General features: G+C 43.8%; 1 protein-coding gene across 1 annotated transcript in view; it reads left to right on the top strand.

Moving 5' to 3' along the window:
• Positions 1 to 9,375, top strand: part of LOC138752897 (F-box/WD repeat-containing protein 1A-like) — a 39,319-nt gene extending 29,944 nt beyond the window's left edge. The window contains exons 9-11 of the mRNA XM_069915508.1: positions 1,103 to 1,181; positions 5,641 to 5,829; positions 6,586 to 9,375. Of these exons, the coding sequence (XP_069771609.1) occupies positions 1,103 to 1,181; positions 5,641 to 5,802 (241 nt within the window). The 3' untranslated portion in view covers positions 5,803 to 5,829; positions 6,586 to 9,375. The remainder of the gene's footprint in view (positions 1 to 1,102; positions 1,182 to 5,640; positions 5,830 to 6,585) is intronic.
• The last annotated feature ends 6,323 nt before the right edge of the window (positions 9,376 to 15,698 follow it).

Genomic DNA, 15,698 nt, shown 5'->3' with positions numbered 1-15,698 from the left:
TGCATGGATTCCTCTCCTCCAGTCATCAACAGCACCGCCACCTGTATATTCCTCAGACGCAAAACCCCTGGTCTGCCGCTATGGTTATCATCCTGTGGGTTGTCTCCTCTGCTTCTTCTCATACCGGCTGTGGTCACCATGTTTTCTGGTGCCCTGCACCAGTCCGCCACTTCCCCAGAGTGTGCAACTTTGTGGCTGTTGCCGATCATAAGCGGCACCATCTTGGACGCAGACCACACAGTCGGAGGATTTTAAATAAAATTACTATCCACTCCTTTAATCAACCATTTAAAACCCATGTGGAGCTGACAGCAGTCAGACTGGGTGGTTGGACCCTGTGGGAGCGCTGTGTCTTCACTCCCTGCTCTCCACAGGTCCGTACCAGCACTGTCACTGTCATTACAACAGCTCCAACGGTGCCATCGTTTTTTTTTCTTGTGGAAGTAAGCAGGTGACCAAATATTTGGCTTGGCATGGAGGTCAAGGTGTATCTTTGATGAGAAAACGGGGGAATTTGGAGCAGGAATTCCTGAGCACATTGGCAGTGATGGCAAAGCATTGGGAATTAGAAATGATCAAGAGGTCAGAATTGGAGGAGTGTAGAAATTTTTCAGCTTGGTTGGGAGGAGATTATAGAGGTTTGGAGGGATGAGTCTATGGAGGAACATGAACATGCAAGAATGGAGGCATTGGCCAGACAAGAAGCTAGTCTGGGTCGCTTTGGAAGCAGGGCCTGACGGATGACAGGTCTTGGCATGTTAGGTCACAGAGGAGGTGCCAGCAGTCATTGATCTAGATTCCTCCATCTATAATCTTGCGTTTTTTCAGCTGTCATTGGTTTGTCATGTGGTGGGCTTCAAGAGTTGAATGGAGCAGTCAATCCATGCTCCGCCATCCTGGAACAGTTAACACCAGCTGAGCTGCCAGACCAGCATTCAGCCACTGGACAAGATTCCTCCTGCCCCCCTGGAGGATTTTAGGCAAAATGACCATGCATGGTCAGGCAACCTGCTGACGCACACACAGGGTGTCTCTGGGCCGTGGTCAGTCAGTGCAGTGCTTTAATTTAATTTGATTGATCTCTTTTTTTCTTGTTTCAAAGCAAAATTAAGGTTTGGGACTTGGTGGCTGCATTGGACCCCCGATCGCCAGCTGGGACCCTTTGCTTGCGGACTCTAGTGGTAAGAACTTCATGTTCCACTTCTCAGGAGTTATCCCTTAAACCCATTGGACTCTCGAGCAAACAGCACCTCCAGCTCAATTCCTTTTACTGAATCAAATTCCCCTCTTAAAGTGTGTACAATCTGGATAATAGCAAAACTATTAGCAAACAGATTGGCCGACTGTGTACCAAAAATAGTAAAACAAGATCAAACTGGATTTATTAAGAAAAGATGAACAGCGGATAATGTCTGTAAGTTCATTAATTTAAATCCATGCTGTTCAAGGAAATAAGATACCAACAATGGCTGTTGCTTTAGATGCAGAAAAAGCCTTTGACAGGGTAGAATGGAATTATTTATTCAAAGTATTACAGAGGTTCAACCTACCAGAAAAATATATTAATTTGAATAAAGCATTATATAATGGACCATTAGCGAAGGTGACAGTAAATGGATATGTATCGAACCAATTTAAATTAAGCAGGTCAACTAGGCAGAGATGTCCACTTTTTCACTTTATCAATAGAACCCTTGGCAGAACTGATAAGAACAGAAAATAAAATAAAAGGATAAAACTAAAGGAGGAGTATAAAATCAGTTTATTTGCAGATAACATCATAGTATACTTAACAGAATCAGAAATATCAATAAAAGAACTACGTAAGAAATTGAAGGAATATGGAGAAATATCGGGGTACAAGATCAACGCAAATAAAAGTGAAGCGATGCCAATGAATAATGCGGATTACACAGAATTTAAGAAAGAATCACCATTTAAATGACAAACACAAGCAATCCAATACCTAGGTATTAGATTAGATAATAATTTAAGCCACCTATACAAATTAAATTATCAGCCATTAATGAAGAAATTACAGGATGACTTAGAACATTGGAAAGAATTGCCACTAACATTGATTGTAAATTGCATTAAAATGAATATCTTCCCAAGGATACCTATTTCAATCGTTGCCAATTCCCTAATTGAGAAATTCTTCAATGAACTAAAGAGAATAATAAGGAAATTCTTATGGGGGAGGGGGTGGAAACCGAGGATAGCATGAAATAAATTTACAGAGTGGTACAAACAAGTGGGTTTGCAGTTACCAAACTTTAAAAATTATTATAGAGCAGCACAATTAAGGTATTTATCAGATTTTTATCAGACAAGGGAAAAACCAAATTGGACTAAAATAGAGCTAGATCAAATAGGGGAGAAGGTACCAGAACATATACTTTATGTGGGATGAAAAACTGGTGCAGTATAAAAGTTCACCAGTACTGCATCATTTATTCAATATATGGAAGAAGATTCACTTAGAAAGGAAAAAAACAAATTACCAAATACCAAAATTATTATTGACGCAAAATCAACTAATCCCTTTCACAATAGATAACCTTTCCTTTAGAGAATGGGAGAGAAAAGGAATTTAAGGAATAGAATTTGTTTTTTTGGGAAATAATTTATTAACATTTGAACAAATGAAGTACAAATATGGAATAACTCATGGTACAATGTTTGCATATCATCAACTGAAAGCCTACTTAAGGGAGAAATTGGGAAGCAGACTGAGATTATCAGAAGGAAGCAGCTTTGAATATGTGATTACAGAAACAAGGTTCATAAAAAGATTTATAACAAACATGTACATCAAGCTGCAAGAGAAGGAAAATTATGAAATAAGCTATAAACCCAAACAAAATTGGGAAAAAACATAAAGATAAAAAATGAAATATGGGAAAAGTTATGCTCTGGAACTATGAAGAATATAATAAACACGAGGTTACACAGATTATATATCACGCCCCAAAAGTTAAAAAAATGGGATCCAACATTATCAGATAGAAGTTTTCACTGTAAGAAGGAAATGGGAACAACAGTACATGCAATTTGGGCATGTGAGAAAGTGAAAAAGTTTTGGGAAGATCTAAATCAGGTATTAAAAAAAAATCACAAAAATCAACATACCAAAAAAATCCAGAGATCTTTCTTCTAAGTAATATAAGAAGTAAAGAGTTAGGCTTCAAGCTGGATGAAGCGCAAAAAAGATTTATTATGATAGCCTTAGCGATAGCAAAAAAATGTATAATGTCAACTTGGAAACCAGAAGAGAGCCTTGAGAGTACAGCAATGGTATATGGAAATGAATAAATGTATTCCATTGGAAAAAATAACATATAATTTAAAAAATAAAGTCACATTATTTGAACAAATTTGGGAACCGTACATGGAACACAACAGAGAGGGCCTACCGCGGACCTCCACCCCCTAAAATGATAAAATGGTAAGAAGACAAAATGACTTGATCCAGTGTGTAAAAGTAGATGACACATTTTTCTTGTTTATTTTCATTGTGTGATGACATTGTTTAATGGTTTTATTGTATTGTATATGTTGAACGTTTAATGGGTTTGGAGGGGGGTGGGAAGGGGGAAGGGAAGGTAGGGGGGACAAAAGGGGAGAAAATGCCACTATATATTTAAGAGGGAAATGTTTGTATGTATTTTGATTGATATGGTTCACAGTGTGAAAATTTTTTTAAAAATTTAAAAACAAAAGTGTTTACAATCTGCAACCTTCTCTGCACAGAGGTGCTCCAGTGAGACCGGATAACGAGTAATCTCTTCTTCTCGAAGGAACGATGCTCTTTGTTATGGGAAGGGAGTAGATTCAGAATTATCGTCATGAAATTCATTGTTTTGTGACATTACAGTGAAAACATTTAAACAACCTTATGAAATAAATAAAAAATAGTGCAAGACAGTCAAAGTAAGGCAATGTTTATAGTTAATTAATCATTCAGGAATCTGATGGCAGATGGGAAGAAGCCGTCCTTGTGTTCATTTTCGCTGAGTGCTCACCTTCGGGCTCCTGTACCTCCTTCCCGATGGTAGCAGAGTGAAGAGGGCCTGGCCTGGGTGGTGGGGGTCCTTGAGGATAGAGGCTGCTTTCTTAAGACACCGCCTCTCATAGATATGATAAATGATGACTGGTGGCCATGACTTCACAAGCTGAATTCACAACCCTCTGGAGTTTTTTCTTGACCTGAGCGCTGGAACCTCCATACCTGACACTGATGCAACCAGATAGAATGCCCTCCATGGACCACCTGTAGGAGTTTTCAGAGACATACTGAATCCCCTCAAAATCCGCATAAAGTATAGCCGCTGGCGAGCCTTCTTCGTGATTGCATCGACGTGGAGGCTCCAGGATTCTTGGAGATGTTGACACCCAGGAATTTGAAGTTTTTAAACCCTGTCCTCTGCTAAGTTCTCAATGAAGTCTGGTTTGTGTTCTTCTGATTTCTTCCTGAAGTCCACAATCATCTCCTTGGTTTTGCTAATGTTGAGTGCAAGGTTGTTGGTGTGACACCCCTCAACAAGCTGATCCATCTCCCCCCAGTGTTGGTGTGACACCCCTCAACAAGCTGATCCATCTCCCTCCAGTGTTGGTGTGACACCCCTCAATGGGCTGATCCATCTCCCCCCAGTGTTGGTGTGACACCCCTCAACAAGCTGATCCATCTCCCTCCAGTGTTGGTGTGACACCCCTCAATGAGCTGATCCATCTCCCCCCAGTGTTCGTGTGACACCCCTCAACAAGCTGATCCATCTCCCTCCAGTGTTGGTGTGACACCCCTCAACGGGCTGATCCATCTCCCCCCAGTGTTGGTGTGACACCCCTCAATGAGCTGATCCATCTCGCCCCAGTGTTGGTGTGATATTGTCATTTCTGATTCTGCCGACAACTGTGTGTCATCAGCAAGTTTATAAATAGCATTGAAATTGTTCCTAGCCACACAATCACAATGTTCACTTCAGTTGAAATGACCAAAGGTGATTGTATCGGAAGATAATGTCAGAAGAATCAGCAGGTAGTTGCCCAAAGCTTTTGTCTATCCAGTCTAAAATACACCTCAGCCATGGGTTATAGTCATACAAATGAAAAAACTCCTTCAGCCTGAGTTTGAGAACTGAGTTTGTATTGACCATCAAGTGCCATTAACACCAGTCCTACACTAGTCCTCTAAAACTATCCCCATCCTCTAGGATTCTGCTCCTCATCTACACACTAGGGGCAATTTACAGCACCCAATTAACCTACCAACACAAACATCTTTAGGATGTGAGAGGAGTCCAGAGCACCGGGGGAAACCATATGAAAACTCCACACAAGGCAGCACCAGTGGTTGGGGTTGAACCTGAGTCTTGACCCATTGTACTCCAATGACCCCCCCACTGGGTGGGCACTTCTGCCTGATGAGAAAGTGCAGTGTGACGATTGTGAATCTAGAACCTAATGTTTGGTCTATTCAGGTTCTCCGATAGAAGTGGGGAGAGTATTGCTCATCACTCAATAAGCCTTGGATTTAGTGTTTGTGTGATCTCTCTCTCTCTCTCTCTCTCTCTCTCTCTCTCTTTCTCTCTCTCTCTCTCTCTCTCTCTCTCTCTCTCTCTCTCTCCCTCCCTCTCTCAGGAGCATTCTGGGCGAGTATTCCGGCTTCAGTTTGATGAGTTCCAGATAGTCAGCAGCTCTCACGATGACACCATCCTGATCTGGGATTTCCTGAATGTGCCCTCTGAGCAGGGTGATGGTTCGCAATCGTCCCCCCGCACCTACACCTACGTGTCCAGATAGATGGAGGCTCTGAGCAGACCAGTAATGGTAAGGAGTGTGCGTGCTTCCATCTCTTTGAAGGCATACGGGGAAACTGGTGATGTGGTAATCCTACCCGGAATCCTTGACAAAGCGAATTGGTTCCATCGCCACTGTCCACTCCCCTCTTGCAGTGTGGCCTAACAGCAGATCATAAAAGCTGGCAAATTCCCAGTGCCCTCCTCTGCTTGGGACAAACTTCCCAAATAGGTGAAAGGTACAGAAATTTACCTATGACTTCAATTTACTGCAAAACACCTAGACCCACAACCAGACTTATCACACATACAGACAAACAATACATACGTAGAACACGTATTCGTCTACACAAATAAATAAATATTGTTTTGTAGATATGAGAGTCTGGGACGGTGAATGTGAGCAGTTCTTTTGGATGTTCAGCATTCTCACTGCCTGTGGGAAGAAGCTGTTCTTCAGCCTGGTGGTGCTGGCTCTGATCCTCCTGGGTCTCTTCCCCGATGGGAGCAGCTGAAAGATGCTGTTTGCGGTGTGAAAGGGCGGGGGGGGGTCAATGATTTTATGTGCCTTCAGGAATACAAAGGTTTTGTCAACCTCTTGTGTCTCTCCCTCCACATTATTTTCCCACAACCTAGGAACTTTGCATCCACTTTGAAAAGCAAAGATGTTCCCAAGGCAACAGAGAATGACCACCGTGCAGGATTTGGAAGTTGCCTGATAAAGACTAAGCCAACACCTCTGCCTCACCATTTGATGTTTTATTGACATTTTTCTTTCTATCTCTAGATTCCCACAAGAAATCCAGCTTTTAGGCAGTGAACCTGCAACAAACCTGAGCCACACATTCATACAATGAAATTATTACATTGAAGGGGTCTGTGAGTCAGTGTGGCATTGCTGCCTGCTGAGTGAAGAGTGAGAGCATTTTTGAAAGAGGAAAGCCCCCATTGCCACCCCTGCCTCACACATACATCATTGCATCAGTGAAGGAAGTTTAAATTCGATCTTCAACCATCGCGAAGTAATCCAGCCCAAACAGTTAATTTTGTAAATTTGCAAGGACTGAAAACTTGAAGGAACTTCAAAGACAGAACGCTAAATAGAGAATCTTTGTAAAGGGAGGTGTCAGAAGGGCCGCAAGGAACTGGTGACTGCTTGTGAAGTGACCATATGTTTCTTTGCACTTTCCCTTTGTGTTCCTCTCCAGCCCTCTGTTCTTCGATAGAGGTCCCAGTGGTACTGAGCTCCACAGAGCAGAAGATCCCAGGTATCAACCTTAGTCTCTTTCGGCCCTGGAGGGAAGCGGGGGGGGGGGGGGGGTGTGGGGGTTTGATTCATGCAAACAAAATCAACCTACTTTGAAAAGTTATAGAGCTCCTACCATCTTTCTCGCCATCCTCTCCCAGGTAAATGCAGATTCAAGCCTTCAACCCGGTAAGGCTCAAAATAAAATGGTGCTGCTTTGCATTGGAAGAGGGGCTCCCTTACTCCTATGACTAGTTTGGAGTGCAAAGCAATGTGTGTACCTCACAAGTACAGTGGATGGAGCTGCACTTTCATTGATAAATCTAGCTGTGTCTTTTCAAAAAGCCATGCCAGAAATAGAGACTTGTGTGAATTTGAGTGAAGTCTCTCCGATGCTTGAAAACCCGAGGGTTGGCATGAGTCAGGGATTCACCTTGCACCTGGGACCTGTGGCTCAAACTCTACTACAGTTTGGCCATGCAGCCGACTGACTGCAGCTAGGATTAAAGAGCAGATACGCTGCTGGACCCCTGAAAGCTCCTGGTGAGAAGACTCCTGCCATGACCCTATCTATACCCAAGGACTGTTTAAATGACTGGCCCTGGGGCAGTGACTGGTATGTGCACACCAGCCAAGAGCAAATGTATTGAAAACAGGCACACCAATCGAAGACAACAGTGTAGATCTGTTCTCAGTGATGTTTCAGTCCCTACTAATAAGTTGTATATTTGTATGTCATCACCTTCCTTCTGAGAGCAGGGGAGGTATTGTGTTGATTGAAACCAATGTGCAATTTTAGTTACTTTTGTAAAGCTTGTGTAATATATAGCACCTTCTCTGTTTCTTCATGCAGTATACATCTTGCCTTTCAGGCTTCAACAAACTCTGGGACTCTTGATGTTGAAACCTCATCAGTATCTCATGAGGATGGGCTCAAGCTGTGAGAGAAGGGGTTCAGTTGCTATTGCTACTGTCTCTCTGTCTCTGTCTCAGTGTGTGTGTATGTGTGTGTGTGTCTCTCTCTCTCTCTCTCTCTCTCTCACCCACCTGCACACCCCTTCCTTCTCTGTTACTTCAATATGGTAGGGTCAGTCTCACTGCATCCAGTAAGAAAAATTGGGAATGATTTATAACAACAGTTACCACTTTCCATCTCCAACCTATGGAAACAGTGGCATTTGTGGCTGTCCCTCGCCCACACCTTTCTCCACTCCAAGCCTGTATTCCATGATTTCTGCAGTGACTTGGGTTTGAGGGGGCAATTCATTCTCTGCATGACAACAGTACAGTAAAGAAAGCAGTAGATCCTGGAGGACATTCATCCCATCATCGCACAGCCAGTATTTACCTGGGTGATGGAAGAACTTGTGATTCAGGCAAAGGTTAGCACTAAACCAAAGGTGTTGCTTAGACCCAGTTCTCTTCTGAAAGTTTCCCCTATCAATTCTACAAGGCAGATAGTTAAAATCTATGCTCCCCAAACAATGTGTTCACTACACATCAACATGGTCAAACAGTTGTCGTGAAGACCAGACCTCCATGGTGTGCCCAGCCTGGCTTAATTTTTATTTTGGATTCCAAGTTCTCTTTTTATTACTTGACTCTGGCTTTGGTAGTGAATTGTGCTATTTTTCTACACTTTCTTATTTTGTTCTGTGGATTATTTATGTCATCTTTTTTTAAAAAAAAACAAATGCAATCTTCAAGAAATGTGGTTTGTGATTAAATTGCAATTTATCATTCCCCTGACTTGCAAGGATATCGAATGTCCACATTTTTTTTTTAGACAACACTTCAAAATTTTGGCCTGAGGTTTCTACCTCCATTTAAATTGCCAGTAACCACACTGAGGACTGCTTTTCTTTGTTCATTTTGACTGGACGATGGCTTGGAACACAGCTTCTCTGCTTGAAGGAGGACTATCCCATTTCTTTGCCTGACTCAAATACTTCAATCTGGAAACCTTTTCTGCATCATCAAGTTTATTAACCAGACATTTTGCTCCTGTTATGGCACAGCCTTTGCTCTAGTTTACAAAGTCCAATGATCCAGTCCTGTCCTGGTACTTTCAAAAATTCATAAACTTCAATTCCCAGGCTTCAAGTGACAGTCCTTCCTTCAGGAATGGTCTGGAAGCACATTAGGTGGAAATGTTTCTCATGAATCATCTGTTGGCTTTAAGGCAGGTCAACATCCTTAGTTGTGTCCTCTCCCATATGTGCAAATATTTTCTTATCATAATGTGGATAAAGTAAAGGTGCAGAAGATTTATTCATTTGAAACTGAAAGTTATGTTAAGTTGGAAAAGAAAAAAACATCATCTCATTGTAACATTTGTCACTCAATTTTCTATCTGCATAATTATGTTTCTGGATTTGTTTTAAGTGATTGAATAAATGAACCTATTCAGGTGGGGGGGGGGGGGGGTGGAATTATTATCTTTTCAGCAACCCAGTTTTCTAAAGCAAATGGGTGACCATAACCTATCTGTTCTTTAACCAATGATCACAAGTGTTGGCAATAGAATCATTGAGTAATGAAGCAAAAACTCAGCAGGTCAAACAGTATCCTTTATATAGCAAAGATAAAGATACATAACCAATGTTTCAGGCTTGACCCCCTTCTTGAAGGTATGAGCAAAATGTAGGAAAGCTGCCTGGTTGGAGGGTAGGCAGGCCCACTGGCAGGAGATATTAGATTGATATGGGCACACCAGCAAGGGGGGTGGGGGATGGCTCCATGAATGGAGAGGAAAGCGGGTGGAGAGCTGAAAGAAAGAAGAGAGAGGGATGGGGAAGAGAGGGAGAATAGGGATTAGTCTAGCAGAAACTGGAGAAGTCGATGTTAATGCCATCCAGTTGAGAATGCCCAGACAAAAGTGTTGCTTCTCCAATTTATAGATGGCCTTGGTTTGGTAATGCATGGGGCCATCGACAGGCATGTCAGCACACGAGTGCGGCACAGAATTGAAATAGTTGTCCTCCGGGAGATGGCTGTCATTGATTGGCAGAGCGACGTTGCTCAGTGAAGTGATCTCCCAGTCTGTGTCCAGTTTCTCTGATGTAGAAGCCACAATAGGAGCACCGGATGCAGTAGATAACATCCATAGATTCACAAGTGAGCTGTTGCTTCACTTGGAAGGACTGTTTGGGGCCCTGAATGGTGGTGAGCAAGGAGATGGGGGCACATGTGGCACTTTTTGCAGCCATTGGGGTAATTGCCAAGGGAGCAATTAGTGGGAAGGGGTGAGTGGACATGGAGAGAGCAGTCCTTACAGAAGGTGGAGAGGGTGTCTGGTGGTGGGATTATGTAGGTGACAGAAATGATAGAAGATAATATGTGGAGTCTAGTGGGGTGAAAGGTGAGGTCAAGGGGAATCCTGGTTTTATTGTGTGTAAGGCAGGAGGTTCCCAACCAGTGGGCCACAGCATGTTTCCATGTGGGTCTTTAAAAATGTTAAATAAAATACTTTAAATTAGATAAAGATCTGTTTCTTACAGAGCTGCCTTTGACTTGAAAATATTACTCAGTCATTGCCATTAGTGGGCCATGGCATGTTAGCCACATGGGCCTTAAACTGAAAAAGGCTGAGAACCATTAGTCAAGGGGTAGAGGGCCCAGGGAAGATATGGTAGGAAATGGTGGAGATGCAGATAAGGGCTGAGTTGATGGTAGTGGAGGGGAAGTCACAATTTCTGAAGAAGGAGAACATCTTGGAATATCTAGACTGAAGTCCTCATCTTGGGAGCAGATAACGACAAACAGAGGTATTGAGAGAAACCTTGCAGGGAACTGGATGTGAAGTATCATGGAACCCACTACTTTGTATGTTTATAAAAAACCCTACACCTGATGTCGCCCCTAAACTTTCCTCCCCTCACCTTGTTAAGATGTCCTCTGGTGTTTGAGGAGTAAAACATGAAAGTCTGCAGACACAGTAATTGAAGTAAAAACACAAACCTGGAGAAATTCAAAGTCAAAAAGAGTTATTTCTGTAGCAAAGAAAAAGAGACATAGCTAACGTTTTGGGATTGAGCGCTTGATCAAGGTATGAACAAAATATAGGCAGATGCCCATGCCCAAACAAAATGTGTGGGCAGGGAGTGGAGCACAGTCCCACAGGCAGGAGGTAATAGGTGGATAAGGAAAGGTGCACCAGAAAATGGGGTTGGGGGTGGCTCTGAAAGGAGAGGGAAGGGGTGGAAAGCTGGAGGAAAGAAGAAAGAAAAGGATAATGGGGAGTGGGCTAGCAGAAACCAGGGAAGTCGATGTTAATGACACCAGGTTGGAGAATACCCAGATGGAAAATTAGGTGTTGCTCCTCCAATTTACGGGTGGTCTTGGTTTGCCAAGGACAGACACGTCAGCCCACGAGTTAGGTGCAGAATTGAAATGCTTGGCCACTGGGAGATTCCTGTCATTGTTGCAGACAGAGCGAAGGTGCTCAGCAAAGCGATCTCCCAATCTGCATCCAGTCTTTCCAATACAGAAAAAAACTAAAACACAAAATACTGTAGAAGCTCAGCAGGTCAGTGTCCTTTATAAGTCGGAAAGGTTTTTCAGGCTTGAGCCCTTCATCAAAGTATGGAAAAATGTCAGCAGGCATCTGAGCAAAAGAGTAGGAGAGGGGATGGGGGTGGCAAAGGTAGGAGATGATAGGTAGAGAAAGGAGGGAGGGGACTTGATGTAGAGAAGAACTGTTTGATACTCTCGCCCCCGGAAGAAGATGCTGGCTATCCACTTGGAAGGACTGTTTGGGGGTACCAAATAGCCATGATGGAGAAGGTGTGTGTGGAAGTATAGGACTACTTGTGGACAAAAACATTAGTACCAAGGGGGGCATTTGGTGGGAAGGGATAAGTAGATGAGGGAGTTGCTGAGGGAGCAAACGCTATGGAAAGCAGAGAGGGGATCTATTGGTGAAAACCTGATGAGGTGGCAGAACTATCAGAGAATGATGTGTTTGGTGTGGTTTGGGGAGGATGAGGGGAGTCCTAATCTTGTTGCATTATGGAAGGGAAGGGGCCAGGGCAGATGCATGGTAAATAGAGGGGATTCACCTCAGTAATTCACATCCTTGTACCACAGTTGATTCTGGTGTGTTTTGTTGATACCAGCCGCAGAGTGATGAGGATATGGAAATCAGTTCCATGAGGAGTGGCTGCAGTGAATAATTATTTAATGTGTGGAATAGGATCAGAGAAAAGACACTGATTCAGACTGAGGGTTAAACAGCTTTTACATCCAATAAACATGATGCGAGCACACGGAGTATCAAGTACATCAACCAGAAATAGGTTCTTCAATATTTACAGCTAAAATGAAAACTGGTCTATAATGTGAGGCCCTGCCTCCTCCCTCCCACCCTGTTTTCTTTACAATGTTCCTGTACAAACATCCTTCAGCATTTTTCTCCATCAGAATGTGCTGGACCTCAGATTCTGGCATCTGCAGTCTTCAGAAGTCAGATTTATTGTCAGAGTACATACATGACATCACATTCAATTCTGAGATTCTTTTTTCCTGCAGGTGAGACAGAATTACCACTTGAAGTGCAAAAAAATGTACTCAACGTAAAAATGGAAACAAATAAAGAAATGTAAACAAACAGTGTAATACAGAGAGAGAAGAAAAAAGCAAGTCAGAGTACTTAAATTAGTCCCTGATTGTGCTGTTGAGGAGTCAATGGTGGAGGGGGAGCAGCTGTTCATGTACCTGCTGATGCGGGTCTTGTGGCACCGATACCTCTTTCCTGATGGCAGCAGTGAGAACAGTGTGTGTGTGCTGGGTGGTGTTGATCATTGATGATTGCTGCTGCTCTCCAACGGCAATGTTCCCAAGATATGTTCTCGATGGTGGGGATGGTTTTTCCTGTGATGTCTTGAGCTGTGTCCACTACGTTTTGCAGAGTTTTACGCTCATGGGTATAGGTTTCCCCATACCAGACCATGATGCAGCCATTCACCATACTTTCCAACATTTGCCAGGGTTTTTGGTGCCATACCAAACTCATGAGGAAATAGAGGCACTGATGTGCTTTCTTCACAACACCATTAGTGTGTTGGGTTCAGGAAAGATCCTTCAAGATAGTGAATCCCGAAATCTTAAGTTTGCTCACTCTCTCTACCTCTGATTTCCAATTTTTCCATGGAAATCGGCCCTAAAGTCCTGAATGTGTGGCATTAGATAGTGGCATCACTGAGCCTTCTGTAGTCGCTGCATGGCCTCCAGCCGACTTGGACACCATGTGCAGCGGAGAGGGCCACAGACTGTCTGAACACTGGATGATCCCCATCTCCATTTTCCTGAACTCCTCCTCGGCAATTGGAGTTGATTGGGTAGGAGCTGTCAGTCTGGGCATGCAGCAGTGGTCCTTGAAGGGGAATGTGGTGAAGTATGCCATGCTAAGGGTGTCTGTGGAGAACTGCAGCATAATAATGGCCGGGAACTCATTGCCTGACAGTCACAGAGTCCAGGTGTGGGGCCAATAATTTGGCTTGATGAGTGAGAAGGTCTGAAAGGACTTGGCATTCACTAGGCAGTATCCCTTGAGGTCCACTAGGAGGCAGTATACCTGTAGGAAATCTGCATCCAATAAAGCCTGCGACACTGCTGCCAGAGTATATGACCAGGTCATACGTTAGAACCAGACTGTAGTGGGAATATTTATAGTGTGAATATTGTTGGCAGCACTGAGCGCCAGTCATGACTTTCTACCATGTGTTTCATGACTCAAAGAGGGCAAGACGCTAACCTCTGCCCCATATCTATGAGGAAGATTCACCAAGAATGTCGATCACCTAAGTAAAGGAGGCTATCACAGTGGCCAGCCAACATATCCATTAGTGATGGCCGTCCCTAGCATTTCCCAGAAAAGAACAGGATGGGCTCAACGATGGGTTCCTGAACACCAGTTTTGGTGTTAAAAATGCCAATAGTCCAAAGTGAGTTCAATCCCTCCTGCAGGCATCACTGGCTTTATTGGTGGTGAGGGGAAGGCCCAGGCCTTAGGGTGTAATGCAGCAACTTGGTCGATGGAGGTCCCGCCATGATTCTTGGTGTGCCACAGGATATCTGCATGTGCCGCTACTTTGCGTGGGTCACTGAAATCATCTTCAGTGATGCGGAGGTGGATATCATCTGGCATCTGCTTGAGAAAAGCTTGTTTGATCAGTAAATATGACTTTTGGCTGTTAATAGTGCCAGCATCTCATTCAGTAAGGATGGTGTCCCGCGGTCACCATGGCCATCCATGTGGAGCAATCACACTGTGTGTGCATGGCAGGAGAGCCCAAAAGTATGGATCAGGAGTGCCTTGACTGTTTCATTCCTGTCCACAAACTGGTGTAGGAAGCCAATGATGCAGCCTGTTGTTTCCTGGTCGAGTGAACTGACCACAAAGTAGTCTGTGGTGTCTGAGATGATTTGCCCAACCTGGAATTGGGCTTCAGCCATTTCAAACCACACCCGCGGCTGCTAGGTCCAGGAAGTCAGCAGTTTCAGTGAAACTTCATTCTACATGCTTGGGTCGGTCATCGTTGGGCCCAAATGCCGTTTGGACAGTTGGGGTCACCAATGTAGTCGTAATAGGCACGCAGTTAGAGAAAGCACCACACAGGGTCGAAAGTTGGTTGAGCCAACTGACTTTAATAGAACAACTCACTTTAATAGAACTTCGTGCGCACTTAAATCCTACAGAACCCGATGACGCTTGTGACTCCTTATAGCATCATCCGCCAGGTGGTGGAATGCCCCGCACCAGGAGCTCTCAGTCATATCTGCCGTGGACTTGCCTGCGACTCCATGAGCTGATTCACCTGTTACATGGGCAATCCACCCACACTATACATAAAATAATAATAATAATGCACAAAAAGCGAGGCAGTATCTTTGGTTCATTGATTATTCGGGAACCTGAAGACAGCAGGGAAGAAGTTGTCCCTGTGCCATTGAGTCCTTGTTTTTAGGCTCCTGTACATTTTTGCCAAAGGTAGCAGAGTGAAGAGTGGTGAGGGTCTATGACAATAGCAGATGTGCAGGGAACTGGAATATATCTATTGTTCAGATGGCTAGCTCCTCCCTTGGCTCCACCCTTACTTATCGATATGTAAATGCTAATTTTCCCACCTTATCTCAGATTTACCTGAGGACTATTGTATCATCTACCAGTTATTAATTTAGGTATTTGTACTCCTCACTTGTCACTGAGTGCAATCAGTTGTGTTACAATTTTAATAGCATAACTTTGAAGCAGCGAGGAAGCCCAGCTGAAGCCAGGCATGCTCCAGGTCTTCCCTCAGTCCAATCCACAGAGGAATTTGTCTATTAGCTGGAATGCTTCCAGTCCTACCTGACAATCACACAAAGCGTCTTCAAATCAGATAGTCTCAGGAGACCAGCACTTCTCTTTCGAGTCAGCCCCAGAGGGTTCGTTGTCATCAGAAATGGTGCTACATACAAGTCGGCCATAGAAGAGTTGAAGGCCCAATACGTGAGCCCCAGAACAATGTGCTGGAGAGGCACCAGCTCTTTGAATGTGTCAGCGTCCGGGTGAATCGCTGGATGACTATATTCTGGAATTGTGGGCCCTGACCAGAAAATGCTGCTACGAAGTGGCCACGGCCCGGGTAAGAGAGGAGGAACAAATCTGAGAC

Source organism: Narcine bancroftii, chromosome 2 (assembly GCF_036971445.1).
Source record: "Narcine bancroftii isolate sNarBan1 chromosome 2, sNarBan1.hap1, whole genome shotgun sequence".
Taxonomy (NCBI): Eukaryota; Metazoa; Chordata; class Chondrichthyes; order Torpediniformes; family Narcinidae; genus Narcine; species Narcine bancroftii.
The sequence above is the reverse complement of the archived record's forward strand: the minus strand, read 5'-3'. Positions and strand labels throughout refer to the sequence as shown.